Raw genomic sequence first — 26,635 nt, forward strand, 5'->3', positions numbered from 1 at the left:
AATAATAGAGATATTTAAAATGGAAAAATTGTGGGCAATAGTTCCAAAACAGCAAATATTGAAGAATTAGTTAGAGAAAATAAACAATACAACAATAAAAAAACTTTATCACATAAGTCTAATCTAGGCATCTAATTTAAATTCATAATATTGTATCTAAATTACAATTGACGAAGTTTTTTGACAAACTTGTCAATTGAGCTTTTGAAAGAATGAAAGAAAACAGTTGTGTGAGAGTTTCCGATAATTATCCATTTTAATACGTATATATATTATTGTATCAAACAGTTTGTTTTCAACAAAAATCTAACTATGTTAGAAGTAGGTGTATTTTGGAAATATAATGGTTATGTAGGAGACTCGTGGCAACAAAATTTTTTTATATATACTAGGCCTTCAAATACATGATGAAATCTATTTATGTAAAGTAAGCTAAGCATAGTAAAAAGGGCTCAATAAATCAGCAGCATCTAACATATAATTTTTTTGTGTAACGAGCGACGCGTGGCGATATTAATTACGCTGTTGTGAATTATATTTTTTTGGTATTTTGAAGGAAATTTTTTAATAATTTTATTATTATATAGTAGATGTCACTAAATTTTATTTATTATCGTCCACTACTTCCAACATTATTTCACTGGAATTAGAAACTTATCTGCAAATTCGTGTCTCTTGAGATTTTGATGTGTTTTGGAACCGGATGAAGATATCAATTACACGAGACGGTAACGAGGAAATAACTAGCAGAATCGTTTAGGCGCAAGCAGCTATAAAATTATTGTATAGAATATAGACACATTAACACAATTCAAAAAAATCATATATAAACACAATTGATAACATAAAGAGATACATAACTAATAAAGTTTCTTTTCGTCATTTTCACACCATTTGAAAAGGAATCTAGTATCTGTGTTCTAAGAAAGCATTCTCTCTATATTCATAAGAGATGAGTATTGAGGATCCTTGCTTGATATTAAAATTGGCATCCACTTCAATGAAAATATTCTTATATATTAAAAAAATTGATGATTTCCATTCCGAGTCCGTTCAGGCGTTCTACCCAACCGATTTGCTTAATTTTTTTTTCAATGAAAGGTACTGATGCAAAGATCAGCCATCAACTATCGGATTTCATCTAATTTTCACCATTCTCAAGTTATTCTGTACATACTTATGGGAGTTTTTCACATACACACGTTCTATACTCAATATCTCAGGTTCTATTCAAGATAGAGACTTCGTTTTCTTTGGTTTAAGAACACTCGCTGAAACACCTTCTTTCTTTTGAGTTTTTGAACACTTAAATCGGTTGAGTTGGAGAGGAGCTAGGCGCGGACATTCAATGTGGAGTTATGGATTTTTGTAGGTTTTTGGCAATTTTTCTACATTCAAAGTTCTATATCTCAGGTTCTAATATAGCTACAGAATTCTTTTTGATTTAAGAACACTCGCTGAAACACCTTCTTTCTTTTGAGTTTTTGAACACTTGAATCGGTTGAGTTGGAGAGGAGCTAGGCGCGGACATTCATGTGGAGTTATGGATTTTTGTAGGTTTTTGGCAATTTTTCTACATTCAAAGATCTATATCTCAGGTTCTAATATAGCTACAGAATTCTTTTTGATTTAAGAACACTCGCTGAAACACCTTCTTTCTTTTGAGTTTTTGACCATTCAAATCGGTTGTGTTGGATAGGAGCTAGGCGTTGACATTCAATGTGGAGTTATGGATTTTTGTAGGTTTTTGGCAATTTTTCTACATTCAAAGTTCTATATCTCAGGTTCTAATATAGCTACAGAATTCTTTTTGATTTAAGAACACTCGCTGAAACACCTTCTTTCTTTTGAGTTTTTGAACACTTGAATCGGTTGAGTTGGAGAGGAGCTAGGCGCGGACATTCATGTGGAGTTATGGATTTTTGTAGGTTTTTGGCAATTTTTCTACATTCAAAGTTCTATATCTCAGGTTCTAATATAGCTACAGAATTCTTTTTGATTTAAGAACACTCGCTGAAACACCTTCTTTCTTTTGAGTTTTTGAACACTTGAATCGGTTGAGTTGGAGAGGAGCTAGGCGCGGACATTCATGTGGAGTTATGGATTTTTGTAGGTTTTTGGCAATTTTTCTACATTCAAAGTTCTATATCTCAGGTTCTAATATAGCTACAGAATTCTTTTTGATTTAAGAACACTCGCTGAAACACCTTCTTTCTTTTGAGTTTTTGAACACTTGAATCGGTTGAGTTGGAGAGGAGCTAGGCGCGGACATTCATGTGGAGTTATGGATTTTTGTAGGTTTTTGGCAATTTTTCTACATTCAAAGATCTATATCTCAGATTCTAATATAGCTACAGAGTTAGTTTTGATTTAAGAACACTCGCTGAAACACCTTCGTTCTTTTGAGTTTTTGAACACTTGAATCGGTTGAGTTGGAGAGGAGCTAGGCGCGGACATTCATGTGGAGTTATGGATTTTTGTAGGTTTTTGGCAATTTTTCTACATTCAAAGATCTATATCTCAGATTCTAATATAGCTACAGAGTTAGTTTTGATTTAAGAACACTCGCTGAAACACCTTCTTTCTTTTGAGTTTTTGAACACTTGAATCGGTTGAGTTGGAGAGGAGCTAGGCGCGGACATTCATGTGGAGTTATGGATTTTTGTAGGTTTTTGGCAATTTTTCTACATTCAAAGATCTATATCTCAGGTTCTAATATAGCTACAGAATTCTTTTTGATTTAAGAACACTCGCTGAAACACCTTCTTTCTTTTGAGTTTTTACACTTAAATCGGTTGAGTTGGAGAGGAGCTAGGCGCGGAAATTCAATGTGGAGTTATGGATTTTTGTAGGTTTTTGCTACAGAGTTCGTTCTTTTCTATTATAATGATTTCTGATACTTATTTAATGGATTCGATGCGAGCGAAGCCGCGGGTAAAAGCTAGTTGATTATTATTATACTTATGGCAGTATTTTTGAAAATTAAATGTAACTCATAATTTTCGCTAGTATGTCGTCGATTTTTCAGTTTTATTATTATATAATTTGTGCCAGCTTCAATTTTTTTCATTGCAACCAACTGCTACCGTACAAAGTCACTAATTGAATTTTTTTTGAGTAAAGACTTAATTTTTTACTCCTTGAAGCTGGCCCTGACGATTCGGACTGTATACCGTTGCGATATCATTTACTATTATTATACGGTTATCTTTTATTATTTCAACTTATTGCTTAACAACTGCATGTGCTTATTTAACTGCTTAGACAAATTTTATTAATATCTGTATCCTCCAGTCACGTACATCGAACTAGTATCTTTGTTTAATTTTAACTAGAGATGGTACAATATAATTTTTGATTAAGTAGACGTGTACTACTGGGGTTTCATTGAAATGTTTATTATGAATATTATGATTTTTACACAGTTATCAGTTGTTATATTATAACATTTGATGTTACGTTAAAGTATTAATATATTGTAGAAAAACTACTTTCCATGAAGCGAAGTTTAAAAAATACGCGTTATTGGCAAACCAAACTGAATATTGGAAAATCATTTTGTTCAACGCCTCAAATAAAGGTAGAGTGATTAATAAAAGATATTTTAGGTTGATAGATATAAGTAGTCATAAAATTATCTTAGGAAACGCACGAAACTTATATATACATTAAATTATCTTTTGTTGATCCTCATTTGAAATGTTGAAAACACTATTTCCCTAATTTTTAGTTTGATTGTTTATTGAAGCGCGTTTTCTTTTTAAAACTGTTTTTAAACGCTACAATGACAATGTGTATAAATTATTTTTGAACAAAATAAAATCTAAAAGATATTGAGTGAGTAAATATTTACAGAGCAGTGTCGTAACTTTCCATGAAAGTTGTATACTTTTTCATCTTACATAAAATGAATTCTTTAACCATTCCGATATCCTCCTGAGACAACAAATAAGTAATATGCGATTTTGCGCTTGAATAGGAATAAAAAATACGTTTAAATCCTTATTGTGTCATGGTTTACTTTTTCAATGAATACAATTACGCAATATCGTGTATCTGTTTCAACTACTGATTATCTATGGTATACTTAGTTAATTTATTAAATGAAGGAATGTGGTGTGAAATAAAATAGCGCACTCTTCGTTATCAAATGAGTATTCTTGCAGTTTTCCTGCAGTGAAATTTCGTCAGGACAGAATTGTCACCAACGAGAGTATTTCATGAATACTCAGTTATATTTCTTACTACTAGGTACATTTTTAAAGTAATATCAATATTTGGTTTGTCAGTAGAATTTTTTAATTTTATCAAGAAACAGGTTTCTTCTTTGGTATTAAGTAATAGTTATTTTCATAACGTGTTTACGTACAACGTTTTATCTAATTCCGCGCTTTTATAATATTCAAAAAATTACAATGAAAATATTAATTTGAAAAATGGTGGGATTTGGAAAATATAAAGAACATCAACGGAAAGGTACTAGTTACATGTCGATATCTAGAAATACACTATGCTTTTGGCTTAGCTGAAGAGACGGTCAGCAAAAAATCCTGCAACAAATCGGAGATTTTGACGAAAGAGAATGTAGAAAGATTTATAAAAGAGGCTCAAGATGAAATATTTCTATTTGCAAAAGTACGACTTAATTTACTATATTATTAAATAAATCTGTTCCTTAGGTTGCAATATAATAGGAATTGCAGGAGCCTGCAGTAATGATAAACTGACGTTCCTACGAGAAGGAGACGTTTTTGACGAAGGCACCTTTTTTTAAAATTATAATTCCAGAGAGCAAAACCCACGTTATTCGCAAATTTGTGGTCACTGCTGGAAATATTGCTGCTGTCAATTTTGTTGAGCTGCTCAAAAAGTATAGAATTATTAAACCTCCTGCTGTAAAGTACGACAGATTTTTTGTACGATATTATAATGGAAAATGTGGCATACAATCAGTGGGCGTAAATACCATTGGAAAATTACCAGCAAAGATTGCTCAGTACCTGGGTCTGTTTAGTGATGAAAGATCCACAGGATATTATTTCAGGCGCTCGTCAGGAGCGGACATTCTGAAAATAAAGCAAGAATAGAGGAAAGAAATCCAACAATACAGCCGAAGGCTATGTTGAGTTTTCATTAGAAAACACTAGAAGAATTTCGGAAAACATTCTGGACCAAGCCCCCCGCATACTTGTAGATATCACAGTTTCAAATGAAATTAACATTAAACAAGAAATTCAACAGAATATTCACCCAGAAAATGGACTTATTTCAAACAACTGTGTCTTTAATAATGTTGTTTCCAATGTTTATAAATCTATTGAATCAAAATAATGAGTCAGTCAGTTTAAATAATGAAATAATTGTCTGTTTTTACAGTAATTAGTAAATTACTCTAACAGTTTATGTTATGAAGGTTATGAAAAATATGACGTTTCATAATGTATCACAGTCAATTTCTGAAATTATTTGATATCTATCTTACTTACTTAATATTAAAATCTTCTGTATTATCTCGTGAAGTAGGTCATTTTATTTTGTGATGATGATTTTATAAAAAGAGAGCAATATACAACAAATCTAAATTTTAACAAGTGTATTTTTGATATGTACATATTTTATCAGCTTAAATTTCGTGTAGTAATATAAATAATGACTTAGTAGTGTTGTTATGCCGGTGTTAATACGTTGGTCTTACTGACATTATGAATTATGACACGTGTTATGGAGAAACAACTAGAAGATAAATAAGGCAAAAAGATTATTATGGAAAATTTTGCTGTTATATAAAAGGTAGGAATTGCAAAAATGAGGAATCTTATATTTCTGATATAGTTTCTATTTACCCCGCAAACCAATTTTAACTGTCAAAAATTTATTCATTTTGATTTGATGTAATTAAAGGCCATGGAAATTTAAAGTTTTAAGTCGATACAAATTCTATTTTATTACGTTATACATTGTGGCACGATTAACTGCATCTACGATCTAGAATATTTGAAATGACAGTTGGTTCTTATTTGAGATGTTCAATTCAAACTAGGATTATCAATGTTTGGAATTTCAACATAGGTAGTGCGGTCCACGAGCTCTTAGCCTAACATAAAAAGAAAGGTCATGAATAAAAAAAATGTGATTAATTTTAAATATATTATCTCTTTCTATTCCACACATTTTCAGAACGTCTGACTGAAGCTTCTATGCCACTATAAAAATATGGTGCATCTTTACAGCTTTATTCAGCTTTGCGAACAAAAATTAGTCGGACGAGGCCAGGGCTATATGGTGGGTGTTCAATCTCTGTGAGGCCATATTCGTGTACATTAGAAAATAAAGAAGAGTAGACTGAATCATTATCATGAAGCAAAGGCACACTTTGGCTGATTTTATCGCCTCGATAATTTATTTACGCCTTTGTAAATCAGAGTAATATACCGCGATCACGGTTGTATTTAATTCCTCAAAGTCGATCAAAAAGATACCCTTGCAGTCCCAATATATTGCAGCTATCACTTTATTGGTGCTTTTCGTGAACTTTGCTTTTTTATGGCACAGGCTCTTCTTTTCGATGCCATTCCATGGAATCTCTTTTGGATGTCGGGTCATAGTTTCATCACCCGTTACAAATGATCTGATACTTTCTTGGTCCTCGCAGTTCTAAAAATCGCTCACAACATTCTACTCGACGCTGCTTCTGCACAGCGCTGATAATTCGAGGAACCCCACAATTTACTAATTATCGTCATTTAAATGCTCATGTACGATCCTTGGAAAATGTTTTGAAAACCTCTTCCTGGGCTGCTATTTCTTTCTTTTCAGGTGCCGGTCAGATAAAACAATTTCTTCACCGTAAACAGCTCCATTTTGAGCGGTCGTTCGAGCTCCACTATAATAACATGGGTTGAAACAGCATTTTGAAACTTTGTGTAAAGCTTTTTGAGACTTGTCACTGCATGAATAAATATTTTTGCGAATTGCCAATATCGGGACCACACATTGACACTATTTCTGAAATTTCTTCCCTACTTTGCTCCTCTGTTTCCAACCTGGAAGAGTATGCAGGAACAATCTCCTTGTTCGTAACTTTCTTATTTCCCTCCTTCCTATATTCTTGTAGATTCCTTATTTGTTGTGTTTTGTATATACTACACTTTTCTAGCGATTGCAAAAAATAGTGTGCTCCAGAAGCGGGAATGTGGTTTGATTTGTCTTTTAGATTAGATAAGAGAGTGAAGAAAAGCTATTTTCATCTTTAATTATTATTAATTTATTATTTATTAATTATTCTTCTCATCTTAAATTATGATTATAGCGTTTTCTCGAGCATCGCAGTGCCTTATTTAAGTAAGATACCAAATTAATTTTTTTATTTCTTTTCATTTTTTGTACGGTTTGTTGATTTCTATTACTACTTTTACTATTTGTTCTGATTTATTGATTCTTTATTCATCTATTTCGGTTTTTTCTTATCCTTATTACTTTTCTGATAGCTCTTTTTTCTTTGATTCTGTGACCATTGGAATTGTTCTTCTCTATTTTATCTACCATCGATGTTTGCTTTGTCAATTTTATTATTTTCGTTTTCTATTCCATCCGTTTTTCTTAACTTTTCCAAATTTTATATTCGTGTTTCTTGAATCCACATGATGTTTCTATTTTAGATGATTTACTTTGCAATATCTCATGACCAATTAACTTTTGCTACTGAAATATAATGACATCAAAAATAAAAAATTTACTCTTTCGTTTCATGCACTTCTGACGCGCAACAGGCAGAAACTACGAATCTATATTTTGTATTATTTCTCTTTACGAAATGTGCAATAATGACTAATTCAAACAATGTCAATGTCTGACAAGTCCATAACTTGTTGATTTGCATGCTATACATGCTATGAAACATGGAAGTTACATATTTGGCGAGAGAATTAATTATAATATCTAAGTACCGTACGCCCACTCAGCAACCTGCTTTCATTTTAAATTCATTATTTACATTTAAAATAGAATATATGAGAATTAATATTAGAGTCTAGACACTAACTTGACATTGATATTTTATGCTCCACCTACCAGTGTAAATTTCAATCGATAAATTACGATAAATTTAACTGTTCCATAGATTTCTTAATCCTCACTCTGAATACCATAGAATCGACCTGGACCAGTATCAAGTATCGAGAATTGCTCCTAATTTTCAAAAAAAATATTGTTTTCGTTTTCTATATTTTGTAAACATAATCTATTCGGAAAAAATAAACCCCTGAGCGTTCCTGTACGGACCCAAATAACTTTTGACAGGAATTTTACGGAACTACACATACATACGCCCCTTCTGAATTGGTGGAAAATATAACTGGAGATAAATATCTGGAACGTCTACAAAAGTAAATAACTTCCACAATTGTATGAGTGTTGACTTGGTGATGATTTGGTTCCAGTAATACGGTTGTTCTACTCACTTTCAAATTCGAATTTGAAAGGTACTTTTACTATAAATGAAGTTACCATATCACCAGGTTCATAGCGAAATATTTTTTTCTTTAAATTTATTTACAACAAAATGTGTATCGACATGGATTCGAAGTTACAAATCGCAATGAATTAAAGGAAAAAGAATACACCTTTTTCATAGAAATATGAGTCCTTATGAATTGATATGTATTGATACAGATCGATTTCATTCCAATATGTTATTTCCTACTCAGAATGTGGAGTGGGAATTCATAAGAACAGTTAAATTTATTATAAATTATCTTTTTATTGAAATTTACTCTTATCAATTGTAATAAGTTGTTTAAAGTGTTAATGTTATTACTCTTTTGTCTTCACAATTGATCCCGATCACTTCTGGGTATTTTATCATCTTGTTTTTCTGATGTTTTCAGTTCTTCTACATTTCTTCACCGAATATCGTGTTATGTGGCTAAGTGTGATCACGGAAGAGAGAAATAACTATTGATACTTCATGTATTTGTTAGCGCAGTGACGCATTTTTTCCAAGGTCAACGAATTATTACCAGGAAAATTCTTATCTCATGATTTTCATTTTTTTTGGTCCAGCCGACATTGTGAACCTAGCAAAATTATGCCACGTATCACCTCACTACTATTTTTTTTACTTAGTCGAAGTAGTAACCTCGTTTTGGGATATTATCCATAGAGTTATTATTGACGATGGAGAGCGAGGTATGAGAGCTTGTTTAAGTGGTAAACCGAGCTTTTATTCTCTCTCTTCCAATAGGATAATTCCACTTATATGATGCTCTCACTATCTTTGATAATAACTCTATGGTATTATCTCATCCTTTGTGGCGACATACAAACAAACTGTCATCTATGAAGCATTTGCAATAGGTTTTAAGAAGAATGACTGGCTATCTCAAATCTGCTACTACCGTTAAGATTACAAATGAGTTTACCTGAAGGCAGCGAAATATGCCTTCATTCTCATTACTATAAAGAGTTTTTCAGCTGTAATTGCTACACATTTTCTTAGAGCGATTAGCCGAGAGATCGACAACTTTGAGTATAGAACTGTGTTTTATATGCAGGACAATAGGATTTTAATCTTTTGCTTTATAATTGCTATATGTTTGAGAGGAAGAGATCAAACCTTTTATCTTGTAAGACAAATTTTTTAAATTGTCGCAATATTCTATTTTAACATGAAAATTTACTACTGTTAGTAACATTTGCATCACCACTATATTAATATCTATATTCTCACTCGTAGAGATGGTGAGAAATGTTATGAACGAACATCTTCTTGGATTAGTATTCTTCAATAATATTCATTATTAACAACTTAATTGCGTGTGTGGTCAAGGACGAAATACGAAAATTAACATATCCGGTATATGTAGAAATTGATATATATATATATATGATTTTCTGTTAATATTTTTATTAGATTTTTTATGAATGTTATAATGATATTATGGCTTAGACTTATTACTTAATAGACATACCAAAGCTTTGGTATAATATTGGTCATTAAACTCATTAATACAATTTTGTAGGTCAATAGTGTAGCCATGAAAATATTTTCGATCGAGTTAAATTCTTAAAAAGGATGAAGCAGTAAGGTCAAGCTCTCACCGAAATAAAATTGGTCCAATTTCTGATACTCTCATTCACTTTCTAATGTTACTAATACGGAAATACATAACATTTTGGAGTTGATAGTCGAAAATTACTAACGCTTTTCCCTACAGCTTTATTAAACAAAGATAGGAACCGTTGGCGCGTCTGTGATCAAGTATAAGGGATTGAATCATGATTGCGAAAGTTGTCTAGTTACAACAGCAGAAGCGTATCAAGTGCGTTTTCAGATTACACTAAAAGGGAGAACTAACGTAAAATAATTTTATTCTCCAAAAAGGTTTTGTTGTTGGACGACAAAACCGAACCGGACACAACCCATACAGTCAACTACTGGGCTTCGAGACCCTGGAATAATCTCCTTACAGCCCAGATCTCGCTTCCTCAGACATTCATCTCTATAGATCATTCAAAGGAGCATTTGACATGGACGTTCAGGATGCGGAGAGAAATTGGCTTCATGAACAAACGAAAACCTTCTACTAGGAAGACATATGAAAGCTTGTAACTCACTGGGACAATTGTATATACAAAGTATATTTTAGTTTAATAAAGTTGTAGATGAAAACGTGTTAGTAATTCTTTACTTACCCTTGTACTTCAGTCGAAATCTTTGTTGAAAAACTATTCTAAATCTTCCTAAAACCATTCCATTGGCTTATTTGAAACCTTTGTACTAACAATTTTTCATAAAAATTCAAATGAAGACAGAAACTTATTAGGTATTAGAAAGCGGAGAGATCCTTTAAAAAGCCAACGGATTTGAAGGGATTGTTAAGACTATTTGTATAACCAAAATTTATTAAATTTATTTACCATTTTTAACGTAGAATAATTTTTTGGCAATGAATGTCCGAAATGTCCGAATTTTTTCTTTTAATAGGGTAGCTATTAATGTGTCTCAGTTGAGTTGTGAAACAAACAAATGTATTCACTAATTTATTTGAGTCTTTTAGAAGGTATAGCGAAGATGATAAAAATATTTCGAAGTAAATGGAATCCGAGTATGAGAATCGACTACTATTAGAAAGCAAAATATGTTTTAAAACGTAAATCAAAAACTGTCGCGTTCCCATAAATACTGTTCATGTGTTATTAAAGTATAAAACTTGGTACTATATTGGTTACTATATATAAAGAAATCGTTTGTATAAACAGAGCATTAAGAAGAAACAAAAATTCTATTGAACATATTTATATTGTTTGACAAAATATTCGTCTGCCATTAAGAAGATGAAAATCCTAAAATTTGCTTTTGGAGGCAGTATCAACGTGGAAATAAGAAAAAATTGACTGACAACTCTGAGCAGTAGAGTGAAAAATTTTATAATTTATATTTTTTTGAGAAAAATTTAACAAGAGAATTTTATTAGGACACACTGAGAAAACATTAAATATGATTGTAATACGATAGCGCATCGCCATTTCGCAATAATTTTGTTCGAAATTTTTCCAAACCGATGAATTTGAAAGAGATTATCAAACTAAAATCAAAAATCGACCATCAATTCGTCAATAAAACCATAAAATTGTGTAGCTGTATATAATAATAGTAATAATTCCAATCAGTTAAAAATCAATTAACACCATAAGGAGTTTTTGTTGCTAAAACTTATCAAGTTTCAAAGTAAAATTTCGTAATATCAACCATAACGACTAAGGCATGTTTAGTCAGGCATATACTTGTTACCATTGCGTTTTTATGGTTAATTAGTATAAATATAGCTTGTAAGTAATATTATGTAGGACTATTTTCTATTGCACTTCATTAATCCTAATAAATTTAACGCTTTTTTTTTTAAAATATACATGTAAACCTTATTTTATATTAAGTAATATTTATGAGAGTATCTCCTACGCTCTATCACATTTAACATAGCTAATAATTTTCTTTTTTAAAAAATAATGATAAAAAATGGAGAGGAAAGCAATAATAACAATATGCATATAAATCGGAGAATTCATAATTTATTAACATTTTAATATTATAGTATATTATATTATTAAAGTAGGAATGGAATTTTTTCTTAGCTGTTTACTTAGACTTCGAGAGACCTGCATTATTTCTATTAAATGCGTGTGTACATTGTAAATGCAACGGTAAATCCACCTTATACAGTATGTGAAAGCCACGTCAAATTTAATTTATAAACTAATATGTTTTAAATCGGAAATAAAGGCTTTTGTTGTTTATTGTTTGTAATATATCTTCAAGCTCTATTGAGAAATGTTATCGTTTTCAAGTTCATTGCAACAATTAATATGGAAAAAAAACAAAATCATATGATTACAGAAATTCACTACAATACATTCTAAAATTAAAGTATAATGCAAAATGAAATAAAAAGTGAAACACAATGTACACAATACCCTTCACATATTCCCATAGAAAAAATGTAATTATGCAAAATTAGTTCATCGCGCTGACAATTCTATGGATTCCCTCCTCCCTATACACCCATTGGGAGGTACTGCCGGACATTGCGTTGGTAATCTGGCGAGGCTCCATCTTTCTGAAACCATATCGTATTCACTGGAACTTAAGTGTGTCCGGGATCTGGCTATAAATGTGTTGGAGAGACATTATTTGGAAGTATTTTCAAATAAGGATCGCCATTTAAATAGCCTTCAATAAAAAAGGAACCAATGTTATGGTTTTTAATCATTCCCTCCCAAAACATTAACGTTTGGAGGATATTACGTGTGTTCTTCTCTCATTCAGTGAATATTTTCTGTTGACCAGTAGCGGCAATTTAGACGATGATGCTCATCGTGCTCACAAAAATAAGTTCGCCTATCAAAATCGTATTCCAAGAACTCCTGGGTACGTATCACTTTATAGAACTGAATTTTTTTTTTTTTTTTTTCACTATCGATTTATGGCTAACATTGAATGTAGTGTATGCTTATCTACTCGATGTATTTGGGTTTACCTCAAATTCAAGTATTACATCTTAATTTGATTTCATCATTCACTGTATTGTCAGCTGCTTTTTTCTGCCCTATATGATCAAAATTTCATTAATTGTTTCTTTGGATATAAGTGGTATAACGAGTAACTTCCTGTTGTATTCGGGGTTTATCTCCGGAAAAATCATTTATAAAACTGTTATTTTATGCATTTCCGTTAACCTAACCATTTTTTAGAATTGAAGTTAAAAAAGTTCAATGTAAAATTATTATACTGATAACTTATGATTACAAAACAATTGCTGGGGCGTTTTAATCAAACTATCATGAAAAAAGTATTTTTCATTTAATATCTGGATAACGGTAAAGTTTAGGTTTAGGAAAGTATACATGAATTTGCCTTATTTTTTACCTCTGAATGCATTAAAATAGAAAAAATCGGGTGGTTCTATTTAAAAAAATAAAGAAATTTGATTTTTATGAAGTTAAACTTTGAACACTTTTTATACACACCCTGTGTAAAATGAAAAATTTTTCAACGTAGATTCAAATACGTCTAATTTTGCTAAAAGCAACCGAACAGAAACCATTTTCATATCTTTAAGGGTATCCTCGTAAAAAAATAATTTATAAGGGTCTGCAACGGTCAAATTTTTTAAAAAAATGAATAACTCAAAGAATATGCACTTTTCGAAAAAAATTTTTGGTCAAAAGAATACTAAAATTTTACGTAGATTTCAAAAATTTATTAATATACTCGGTGTTCCATTTAAAATAATAGAACCGGATTCGGCCATCTTTGAAAATATTTTAGTTAAAAAGATCGTATTCGAAAACCCAAACGTAGTTTTCATGATTTTACTATAAGTATTTTGCCATATACAGATAGTTTTAACCCGTCGTAGGACTTATATCAACGTTCATCGTTCGTATTATTTTTATTTTTGTGTTTCTGATAAAAAAATTTATTAGTAAGATGACACACTTCTAGGCTTTTTCGAGGTTTGGTATTGTATTCACCTATACAACTTATTTCACATATTCTAGACACAGGGCCTTTTTTGTTTATATTGGTGTAATTCTTGCATTGCTATGTTGAATGTGTGAATCTGTTCACTTTGTTAAAATCATTTCTTGTCTATTTGCCATTTTAGTTTCTTATTGGTGTACAGTTTGAATAAATTTGGATTCATTGATGTTATTCGGGTATTCAATCACCCGATCTAAGAGTAATATGTATTTTTTGCGTGAACTATTGTTATATCATAGTTCCAAATTTACTTCGACATTATTTATAAATTAAATTTCAGCAATTGAAATTAGAAAAACAGTTATTTTGTACTTGAAGTAAAAATTCATTGATGTAACATGGAATCAGCGAAAATAAACTCACACTTTTATACATCTGTAAATTGTTTAACGGTTAAAGTAGTCTTGAAAGAATTTAAAATTCACATCGGACTTTCCACCACAGATGTTAAACGCTGACGGTATTATTTGACTTTGTAATTTTCAGCCTGATTAAACAGTTATATTTAATGAAAGTAATAAATACATGTGTATTTTTCAGTTGTAACTCTTTGGTCTGTATTTCTTAACGTAATGTGTTATTTTGAATGTCTCAATAAAAATACTATATCAATGATTGTATTAATAGTATCAACAACAAATTTTATTGAAAGTTATACTCACTTCTTTCAAATTTGTGCTATTAGGTTGTCCTAGAAAATTATTTCCAATTTCGAAATTCTTTAAATTTTAAGACTCTTTCCAGATAAGTACAAGGCATGATAAAAAATACGATTTATGAATTATAGCAGCATATATTCCATCATATACCCAGACAAGCAGTTTGAATCCGCTCCAGATTATTAGTATGTTAGTATAGCCGCTTTAGTTAGATTGTGTACATGCAGTATCAATCGTGAAAGTGTAATATAATAATTGTATAAAAGGGAGATGAGCGATATAAAAGTGGAAACGTGTCAGTTTAGAACCAAAAACGGTTGTGGTATCCTTCGACATCCAAAACCCATCCCACTGAAAAAAAAATGTGATTAAAATTGTTACCAACTTCATTGTTTATTGCAGTAACTAATTGATTTCTGAACAAATTTCGATACCTTGGATCGTTCTTCACATTGAATGGCTCAATAATAGTGGTACATATAATGCCTGATCAAATATTTATCATAAAAGGTATTTCTGTTATGTGTTTCGCATACATATAAAATTAGTATCACTCCAATTTTTACAATTGTAGCGATTCACTGCATCATTCAACATGTAGCTTCATCGAAAATCTTTTAAAATAAGGGTTTAAAATAAAAATAATCTACCTTTTACGTTATGTTTTCACAAAATTCCAATTTGCGACCACGATCATTTTTAGATATTTCTTATACTAGCTTTACATTATAAGGACGACATATTATTCATCTCAATAATGTTACAAATGGATCCTACACCAACATTATGTTCTACATTTTCCGGTCGGCTAGTTTAAGGGTTTTGAACCTATTTCACCAATCAATCTCTCTTGTCTGGTAAACATTGTTGAATTTTAAGTATATAATCACAATAAATACCTCTCACTAATGACAATAAGAAATAATTCATGACAGAAAAACTCACTACTTTTTTAACATAAATAATTTTTTGATAATTTAAATTTTAATCGACTGCAACTATTAATTAAATGTAGTATTATGTCTTGAGTAGAGCTTCACACGAGACGAGAGTATCAAAAATGTCGTCTCGGTCTCGTCAATTCCGAAAAAATAAAATCTAGTTCGAGTCTTGGTCTCGTCTCGTTGTTTCGTCTCGCTTAGTTCTAAATATTAAGAATAAATATCATATGAAATGAAAAATTGATAATATAATATAATTTTTTTAACTATATTAAAAATGCTATTATACAACAATATTTTTACATATACATAAATTATTTAATTTTTAACATTCTTAATTTAATCTTTTTAATTACACGATGACCAAGATTTCAAACATAAAAACGCTCGCATCACATATTTCAATGATGTAGTGATTTTGTCATGATCATACCTGTAGGACACAATCGTTCAACAGGCACAGATGTAGCCATTATACTAAATAAATCTTTGGCCATCTCGGAAAGTGTAGGAAAAACTTTTTCATGCACTTTCCACCACTCTAAAATATTTGTATTTCTATTTGCTCTTTCTAATCGTAAATACTTTTCAAACTCAGCTTTCCAATGTTTCGAAGTTCCTGTGGAAGTTTTATACAAGCTATTAATATCAATACATTTTTTAATTGAATCGTTATAGCTTTCAATGACTATTCATTCAGTAGGTTGATGATTGAGGGTATTTTTAGCGTATTTTTCATAAAGTCTTAATAAACTCGAACAATAAACCCAATTGGTTTTCCTGTAATGATTTAACATCTTACCTCTAGATGATTGAAAAGCAATTAATAGAATTTCATCAACAATAGTGCGATTTCCCTTATTGTCTTACTCAAAAATTGTCAATTAAATATCAGAGATAAGTATGTTAAAAGCAACAACTATTTTTAGTGTCACGTATTTTTCACCACAAATGGGTTTCGAAACTATTTTGATATTTTTTAAAAATATATATGTTTGTTTAAGTAATAACCACTCATTTTCACTTAGTATTATTCTTTCACTTATTCTTTTATTATTGTCGTGACTCAACCAGATAAATTTGAACTAATTTGTACTTCAATCATATCATGTGTGCTATTCCATTTTGTTTTAACATGCAAAATACGTTTAATTTTTACGATTGAAATCATTTCAACAATTATATATATATATATATATATATATATCCAAGGAGAAGACAGATTGAGGAGCAGGTTTGGTTCATATATAAGTATGAACCAATATATAATATATATATTTTTGTAATCTTCATCATTACGCTTAAATTAGTGGAATAACTACTTTTATTTATTATTTTTATTTTATTACAGACTTCCCGACGTTGATGACTCTCCACAATGGTAATAGTCACACGGGTAAGTTTGCCATGCATAAATTTTATCTACTCCGATAAACTGTAGGGTCAGCTTTGGTTGGCAATGTTACAAGATAAGCAAGTAGTATTAAGAATTATAATGTATCACTTTAGGAACAGCTTAGGTATTAAAATTATCTATACTGAATAAAATCGGACTTGTTAACATTCGAATTGCATTAACATCAAAACAAAAACAACTACAGTGCTAAGTAATTTTTGGGGAGAAATTCGATCAAATAGTACCACAGTAGCTGGGACTGTACGAAATACTCACCATTGCTATCAACTAGCAAAAGAATAGTAGATCTGGATATAGGAGACTCGGAAGGAATGAAAGTTTCCACGAACTGGTCAAGGTTGGAGTACTTAATCGCTGACAGGACCCGAACCATGCAATTTGAATCCTTTACTCGTGAATTAAGGAACGTCTTAAGCGGTGGGATAGGAAAGAAATATATCGGCATGAATTCAGTCATATATCTTCAGATATGTCAAATTATGTCATAGAGGTCAGACTTCAACTAATTAGACAGGAGTCAAAAACTCTAGTAGGTCTAATTACAAGGCATGCGGAAGTCAGTTATCACAGATACAAATCCGTTTTTATTAAGACACGGAGAAAAATTGTAGAATTTGATCTAGTAAAACAGTCTTATTCAAATCCAGTGAAATCCGGACGATTCTCCAATCCTAGAGAGCCTCAATGGGTGACGAAGGTATTATTCAGGTAATTAGGACCGACAAGGCTTCCCAATCGTAAGTAATAGTAATATTCATAGACGTGAAGCTAACGTAGATGTCCCGAATAAATAGGCAAGACTCTTTAGTCTGGATTCCTGGTCATACAGGATTGAAAACAGTTCCTGAAAAAGGAATAAACGGAACATAAAAAGTCCCAAAAGTTTGTTATAAATTTTGATACATAAGCTACATCGCCAGTGATCCTTACAGGGCACAGTCGAATCTCTAACACTAGATCTAACAATTATTTGAATTTCACACATAAGCTACATCGCCAGTGATCCTTACAGGGCACAGTCGAATCAGAAAGAACATCAAGTGATTATGTCTATCAGAAACTGCAGATTCTATAGGGGAGATGATGAAACACCAGTACATCTAGTTCATTAGATCTTTGGAACTAACTCTGTTAAGGCATACAATAGACCTTACGATTACAGTGTAATTTAACGCTTAATTATAAAACTACAATTCATTAACAAAGTAATAGGATATGAATGATTAAAGATAGCCCTCTTAATGACTTATTCGCATTTTTTAACTTAATATTAAGTTAATTGCTACATCTTTATTAGCAGCTATTACACAATCGAGATGAGAAACGGACGCCGCTCATACTAGTCACTTTGTAGGTCATTTTTGTAATAAGGAAAAAGTTTGGACGTTTGATTTCCTAGAAAACTTGACCGTTACAAACAAACGATCCCATATTTTTATAAAATAACGATTGTTAAAATATAAATCAGCGATAAATAATTCATCTACTTTCTATGTTACTGTTCTTTTTAATCTCTCTTTTATAATCATATCAGTAGTATAGATACTAGAATAAAAATGAACTATAGGGGAATGTATTTATGTCGCTAGTTAAGTTTCCACCACACCTAATTTAATGTTATATGGTTTGGATGTTTTATTATATTGTTCGATTTTATACTGAATGAGGAAAACAATAAAACAAAAACTAATATTTAGATAGATAATCTTTTTTAATAGTCATCTGAACTACAAATAATATCTGACGTGAAAGTGCTGTGTAATCATCTTTATTGAACTAAAAAGTAGGTTATTATGTTCATTAATGCTTTTATATGGTTGCAAATAGAGGTATTGCATAATTGAGAAAATTCTAATTTTTAATTTTAATCTATTTCTAAGCTATGCTGACTGAATTTTTTTATTGAGATTCTAAATTGTAAGTAACAAGCTAAAAAAACCTTCCAAACATCTTATGGGGGTGTTTGAATTAAAAAAACGATATAATATAAATGTGATTACACGATTAATTATTATCTACATATGTACAATTATCACCCAGGAGACGATTTCACCTAATGCTTACGGTTATTAATGATGTTTAATCAAATGTACACATATCAACATTCAGGGTAGGAATGTATCTGTGTAACAGAATCTTTGAACTCGATTTTGGTACACTTCGAAACCTCGGATAAACTTCAGATTTTGAACACTTCTTAAGGACAGATGACAATATAATAATTTCATTAATCGTACCATTATCCTTACCAGATTTACTATTATCCTTATCAGATCGTCATTAAATCATGTAACGGAATCTTTCGTTTTTTACCCACTTTAAATGTCGTTATTATTGTTATTTGTTCTGTAATAGATTCTGGAAGTGAATGTTTGGAAAGTGGAACCTTAGGGGCCATCCATAAAGTACGTCACACGAATTTTAGGACTTTTGAACCCCTTCCCCCGTCCTTGTCACAGGTTGTCACATTTTTATAACCCCCCCCCTAATGTACGTCACACATTTTTTAAATTTATGTATTTATTTGAAAATAATCGAGAGAAAACAGCTATTTTCATTTTTTACTTATTTTCATTAAATAATAATCTAATAAAATCAACATAAAGTACAACATTTCATAAAATTTTTTAAATTTTCAATTCACAAACTTTGCGTTTTAGTATTTTAAATTTTAACATGTGACGTCACAAAACTATTGACCCCCCAAGCCCCTTGTCACACGATGTCACACTTAGGTGATACCCTCCCTCCCCATTAACGTGTGACGTACTTTATGGATGGCCCCCCTTATTGTAAGTATTTAATGCGTCAAAAATAAACAGAAATTTATGTACATGAAAATATATACATATATATATATACGAAAATCGAGACCTCAAACTTCCTTTAAAAATATCTGCAGCCTCATTTTTATTATGAATTTCCCATCTTTCTATTCCAAGAATTCAATAAATACAGTGTCATCAATAATTGATCTGAAATAGTATGCTACAAATAATCCAATTTAATAATTGAAATCACACAACCTTTCAGCAAAAATAATGTTATGAAAGTTACCATGAGAAAAAATATTGGAAATTCAAATTTTTGTACCATTTCCTGCAGGTGGTGTAACATTAATTAAAATTACAAGGAATAGAGTTAATTAAGGTATAATGAAAACGCAGGCAAATGAATCTTAGGTTTACAAGGAGTAACTTGTCTTATTATAACAAGGTACAATCTTGGAAATGGAAAGTTCACAAGAAAAACAATTCAGTGACTCCAAAATCTCTTAATTTAAAGAAAAGCTCACAGATAACGACAGAAACTTTGAAGCGAATAACAAAACAAAATAGAAGCGCTACTTAAGACCAGTTGAGTGTATGATGTAGGGATAGAACCCAAATCCAAGTTCCATCTATAATATTAATTTTTTTACCGATTTGTAAGGTAAGAAACCCTTATTAACTTCAAACCAAAAAGAAAATGGAAGAGAGACCATCGGAATGAGACTCGGAACAAAATAAATTGGAGTGACGAGTCTCGTTTGGAAGTCTGTTTAGGTGTCAGTCGGTGTCAATACCGATAAATATTTTACCGTTTTTAAGGAATGTTTGAGTATTATATATCAAGGACAATAATATTCCATTAGAAGTAGCCCTAATCTATCGCCCTTGAGTAATACGGCATTAAATGGAAAGGGACATACGCGTATCTACTGCCAGATGAATTGAAGAATTGCAAGCTAGACTTAGATAATTATACCATGGATTCACGGCAAAATTTAACGAAATGGCAAAGTTTCTTTGTTTGTAAAAGTTTGCCCATCTAATAGTTTATTGTTATTATTGACATTTTTCGAACTAGTTGTCAACTAGTTTGTAATTGTTAACATAATACTTGATGAAAAATAATTTTGTGAAATAGCTTGATAGCTAATTTGATTCCGAATATATTTTCTTACTTGAGTCATAATATCTATCATTAAAAACTCTCTATATAATTTAATTAGTTTGATGCAATATCGTTATGTAATGTAAAATTTAAAATAAAAAATAATTTATCCTATTAGATACTCAACTTCTGGAGACTATACATTAAGCAATATATTTCACAATGGTTCAAATATTACTTTGGAAAATGTTTTGTTACATTGATGAAACTCTATAAATCTTGGGCGGATAATCCAGTAACAAATTACTTTGATTCACTTTGAAAAAATCTGTAACACACGTGTAAAAGAAATATTAGTCATCTAACATTCTGTGGATCATAAGTCCATTGAAATTTTAAAATTTATCGTTACACGATCCTTTTATAAATTGAAACAGTTATTTATCATTACAACGCATTGTAACCTATTGTGTATTATAACTCTGAAGCTGAAGCTGCCTACAGTGGAAGACAGCGTTCGACAGTCATATCCCAGTATCAAAATGGATCGTATGGAGCAACGCACAGTATATTATAACCTATGTGATAGCTAGCACGAATAGTAACAAATGCACATAAGCAAACTCAAAAAGATATTTGCAGACGTATTTTAATGCAGTAATGACAAGACAAAAATTTTTCCTATAAGGTAAGTAACAATGAATGAGTCTTGGATCTATCACTATGATTCAGAGATCAAAATGCAGAGTAAGGAGTGGAAACATCGATGTTCATCACCGTCAAAAATATTCAAAATGTAACCTTCAGTCGAGGTCGTGCTAATCTTATATTGGATGCAGAATGGATGTCGAGCAAAAATTGCAGATGCTTATGCCAATTTAGTTCAAAAATTACGTACAGCCATAAAAGAAAACAGTTGCGCAAATGTATTGTGGTTTGCGGAGGTTAAACTATATTTCTCTAAAGACGAATTAGGAATGCTAGGATACGATGGCAAACATGTCTTAACCCCAATGGAGAGTTTTGAAATTTGTATGTACTGTTTTCCATAGGTAGATTCAAATTATTTTGTTTTTTGTGTGTATTTGAAAACCACATCGTACTATGCTAAACATATAACTCGAGAGTCGTAATTTGAAAGATTTGGATAATTTTTAAAATACCAAAGAATATTAACAATACTCCTTAGTAAGATATTTTGCATCATATGACTTCAATGCTTGTTCAAAAGTATTATGCTAAATATGGTATAGCTAAAATATAGTTTACACTTTTTCAAATGTCCACAAAAAAAGTTGCATTATTCTGAGGTTACAAAAGGTACATGAATTTTGAAAATGAACACATGGCTATTCTATGAATCTCTTTTAAAACCTAACGAAATCTGTTTTCTTCTCTTCTTTGACTGCAGTGTTTGAACACATTTGCAAAGCCACCTAAGATTCTGATTAAAACATTTCTAAACAATCATAATTTTTATATATTCTGTTGTGGTTAATAAATATTTGGGAAACTCCTAAAATATATATGTTTCAAACTAATGTGTTATTTTTACACAGATTTTATCATCTATTCAAGAAAATTAGGTCCTTTTTGAACTTATTTTGAAGCATTCCACATATTTGTAAATAGTGATATTCAGTAAATTTTTTGATCAGCCAGTAAGCCTGTACCCCTGTCGTAGGAACGACCTGAACTACAGGAAATACTTGTTATGCTCTACTGATTGTTCAGTTTATCTCACTCTTTGTTTGGTTTACTATTCCATTTTTTCATCCGAATCTGTACTTATGCTGATGTGAAAATGCCGGAACTTCCGGACATTTGACCGCATTACAGAACAATTTTTTATACCAAATTATTAACAAGATATAGTTAAAAAATATTTTGAAATTGTGGATAATAAATACTACTGATATATCTTTGTGATGCAAATTTATTAAAAAAACAGTGATTAGAAGCAAAAAACTAGAAGAATAAAATTTCAATTGTGAAAAAGTGACAGTAAATGACATAAAATGTCTTTGTTATATCATTATAAGTATTCAAAATGAAATATATAACATTTCAAGAGGGAGTGTCGGATATTTTTCCTTTGTAAATTCGCTTAAAGAGATTTTTGGAATTTTTGGAATTCACCTGAAATAAATATCGCTAAAATAAAGAAAATTGTAACTAAACAATCGTGGTTTAAACAATTGCTTGGATATGAAAAGCGTTTATATGAAAACTCAATTGTATAAGAATTGCTAGAGACGCGAATTCCTTGTCCACTCAACATGCTTCGGATTGACACCTTCCAGAACAAGTGGCACCTAAAGCAGAGACGTGTCGATCAAATATGAAGCTTATTTTTTCAATTTTACGTAGCTGTAGAATCGGAAATTTTCAATTCATGTCAATATATTTTCGGAAAATTACTTAGAGGTACCTAACCATTTCCAGTCGCTAAAACACATAAACAAATTCGCGGCGAATACCGGACTAGGTTCATAGAAATGCAATTTAATAAATATTTTGATTAATTGTGTGAAATTTTGGAAGAGGCAATACAATAATGGTTAATAAAAAGAATTAATGATTTCTATCTCATGCTGCCTAGCGATCTCTTTTGCAGTTTTATTTCTAGCCTGAAGTCAATGTCATGTTTGTTTTTTGTGTTTTGCGAATTTTTCTAAAGAAAATCACATCACACACTTATCGTGATTCAACAAATAGGAAATACAGTCTTTAAGGATTTGTTGTACCGTATACACAGCAACGGCAGAAGCTAGATAAAGCGAGATGATTATTGAATATGAGACTGGTATATTTGGGTATCACCCCGACACCCGTAAACAAATTGAATATGTTGCTAACCAAATAGTGGCTGTACAGATATTATTAGATGCTGTAGGTGTTGAGCGTTTTTATTATACCACCCTAACTCACCAAGACAGTATAGATCTTACACGACGCCAACGCACTCACCCATATCTCATTAACTGTGAAATATTTTTTGGAAAAAAACGGCATTCTAATGATGCCGCATACACCCTACAGTATTTGATATTCCCCCTGTGACTCTTTACTTCTAATGATTAAGTAAAACCTCAAACGAACTCATTATAGTGATGTTGAGAAGTGCGTGGTTCTAAATGGGTTATCTTCAGACGATTATCAAGGATGCTTTGAATCGTAGAAGCAACGTTGGAATCGCTGCGTAAAGTGGATTAGAGATTTATGAAGTTCGATAATAAAAGGTGCGAAAATTTATTTGCTTGTTTTTTTATTGTTACATATCTGGAATGTAGTAATTGTCACAACTCATATAAGTACAACATTATTTTGGGAAACAGTATAAATTTTAGTTAGAATTGTTTCCGTGAGTATCCAGTTTCACAGCTGTATTTATTATAAGATATATATTATAAGACTGTTCACAAATAGTATAAGCATTTAAAAACCTCAATAAGTCAGTTGAGAGTCAGAGAGAGTTAAATTCAAGTTGAACAGGTAATTGTATATTAGATAGCTTAGTAAAGAACTTAAAATCTCGTGCAAGTCCGTGCAAAATCTTTATCATGACAATGCGCTATACCACAAGTCACTTTTGAGTCCCGAGTTTTTGGTCACTAAAATCTTCCTCTCTGTCCACATCCGCCTTACTTATCAGATTGAGTGGAATGCGACTTCCGGTTCTTGTCGAAAAAATAATATGCTAAAAATTAAGTAATTCACCTTATTTTTTGTTTGCACCTCGTATTTCATAGATATTAGTTAGCTACGTTAGGTATTAGGCTATTTTCATGTGGATTATTGACGACTACGTTCAAGAATGTATTGGTTTTGATTTGATTTTATTTAAATATCATAGAAACAAGTATATCGGAACGCAATAATTTCTCCAGCTGCAATCTCTCATTCCTCATTATAATTTATAAACATAAATACTCAAACTGTAAATTAAATTGTTCTAATGATATCAAACTAGTAATTTTTTATTAACCGACTTGATAACCAAGGAGGATCAGTTTTTGCACAGTACCTGCTTGTTGTTAACAAAAATGATGAAAGTCCAAGTTATGTAAATATAATTAAATATGACGATATTTTTATCTTTGGAATAATGATAGAAGTACAGGTTTCCAATAATTTTGTATTGAAATATTAATGTAGTTGAAATGAATTTAACTACATATACTTTATGGATGTTTTCGAACAACTAAATACTATAAACAATATATTTGTACAATAAGGTCCAATACACACGGAGCATCTCAAAATAGAGACGGTTGATCCAAGTTGCTAGCGAATCATCAGGTTGAGATTCTTTGAACGCTTTGCCAACTGGTTGACAACCAGTGGCTCCGTCTGTAGTTCTCCATTCAAATACAAAGGTTGTTCCTCATTTTAAACTGGTTGGTGATTTGCACCAGAAATAAGTTTATTTTAAGTTGATCCGTGTGTATTCGGCCTAAGAATTCCAGGAAAATATCTTCAGATTTATAAATACGGGATTTATAATTAAAAGCAGAATTATTTTATATTAATTTCATACAGTGCTCTAACTAAAAAAGCATTCATTTTAGTAAGACAAACATTTATAGGTCCACTTATATCTTAACATATTGTTTTTAGGTATATATTCATTTTCTTTTCTTCAAATGAATATTCTCTTTTAAATTCTTTGTATATAATTATATTTTAAAGAGAATATATTTCTTTGATTTTGAATTTTGCGCGCTGACGTCGACGAAACTAAATGCCACTATTAGATACTGTCAGGTTAAATAAAGAAAGAGTAAACATGTATGTATTCACAAACGTAAATTAAATAGTTAACCTCTTTTGTTATAACGAATTATAACAGATTAAACAAGAAATTTGTATTGTCCTTTGTTTTACAGGTAATAATTTTTACAGTACATTACAAGTGTTATTTTGTTTCAATAATCGAAAGCAAAGCCAACGCGCTTATAAAACAATTCAAATAAATTAAAATAACAATGCATACGTTGCAGTTCAGATTCTCAATTTCATCTGATGTAAAAAACAATTATGGCTTTAATTATAATTAAAGGAAGAAAAGTTTTTCTCATATTTAAAGGAAAACAAGCAATGAACTAGTACTACAGCTTTTATTTGCAGAAGGTTGAGGGCCTCTTCTAGTTGCTTCCACTTTGTTTTCTACAATTTGTCTCCCTTTAATTTCACAATCTGTCCACAAAAATTTTGATTTTGTTTTTTCACAATCTGCTTAATTATTAATGCACTTTGTTTTCTCTTCATCCCTTCATGTTTCATTTCAAATTCTACATGTTAGACAACATAGCTCATTCTAAATTGAGTTTAAATAAGATTGATCATATTCATATAAAAAGGAATTTATTAAATATCAAACATATTTCTGTTCATTTATTTTGTAGGGTGATTATATATGGATCGAACCAACTTCAGGCGGAGAATTCGACGTGGCGATTGGAGCATGTGTGGTATCAGCTGAAGGTAGAAGAATAGCTGTTCGAGATGATGATGGTAATGAACATTGGTTATCACCAGAAAGACGCATCAAGGCGATGCATACTACTTCTATACACGGGGTTGAAGACATGATTGGTTTAGGTGATCTTCATGAGGCAGGAATCCTAAGGAATCTTCTAATTCGGTACAACGAGAATCTCATTTATGTAAGTTTATGATCTTTAAAATCATGTAATAA

At 31.0% G+C, this 26,635-nt stretch overlaps 1 protein-coding gene across 2 annotated transcripts in view; it reads left to right on the forward strand.

The window, feature by feature from the left end:
* Positions 1–26,635, forward strand: part of LOC130451500 (myosin-VIIa) — a 54,303-nt gene that overhangs the window by 766 nt on the left and 26,902 nt on the right. Inside the window, exons 1-3 of one of the 2 annotated variants that reach the window (XM_056790542.1) lie at positions 5,572–5,790; positions 16,993–17,037; positions 26,343–26,603. In XM_056790542.1, coding sequence (XP_056646520.1) covers positions 17,020–17,037; positions 26,343–26,603 — 279 coding nt within the window. In that variant the 5' untranslated portion in view covers positions 5,572–5,790; positions 16,993–17,019. Of the gene's footprint in view, positions 1–5,571; positions 5,791–16,992; positions 17,038–26,342; positions 26,604–26,635 lie in introns of those variants that run through there. The other variant, XM_056790540.1, reaches the window with a different exon arrangement.

The sequence above is a fragment of the Diorhabda sublineata genome, chromosome X (genome assembly GCF_026230105.1).
Source record: "Diorhabda sublineata isolate icDioSubl1.1 chromosome X, icDioSubl1.1, whole genome shotgun sequence".
NCBI classification, from domain to species: domain Eukaryota; kingdom Metazoa; phylum Arthropoda; class Insecta; order Coleoptera; family Chrysomelidae; genus Diorhabda; species Diorhabda sublineata.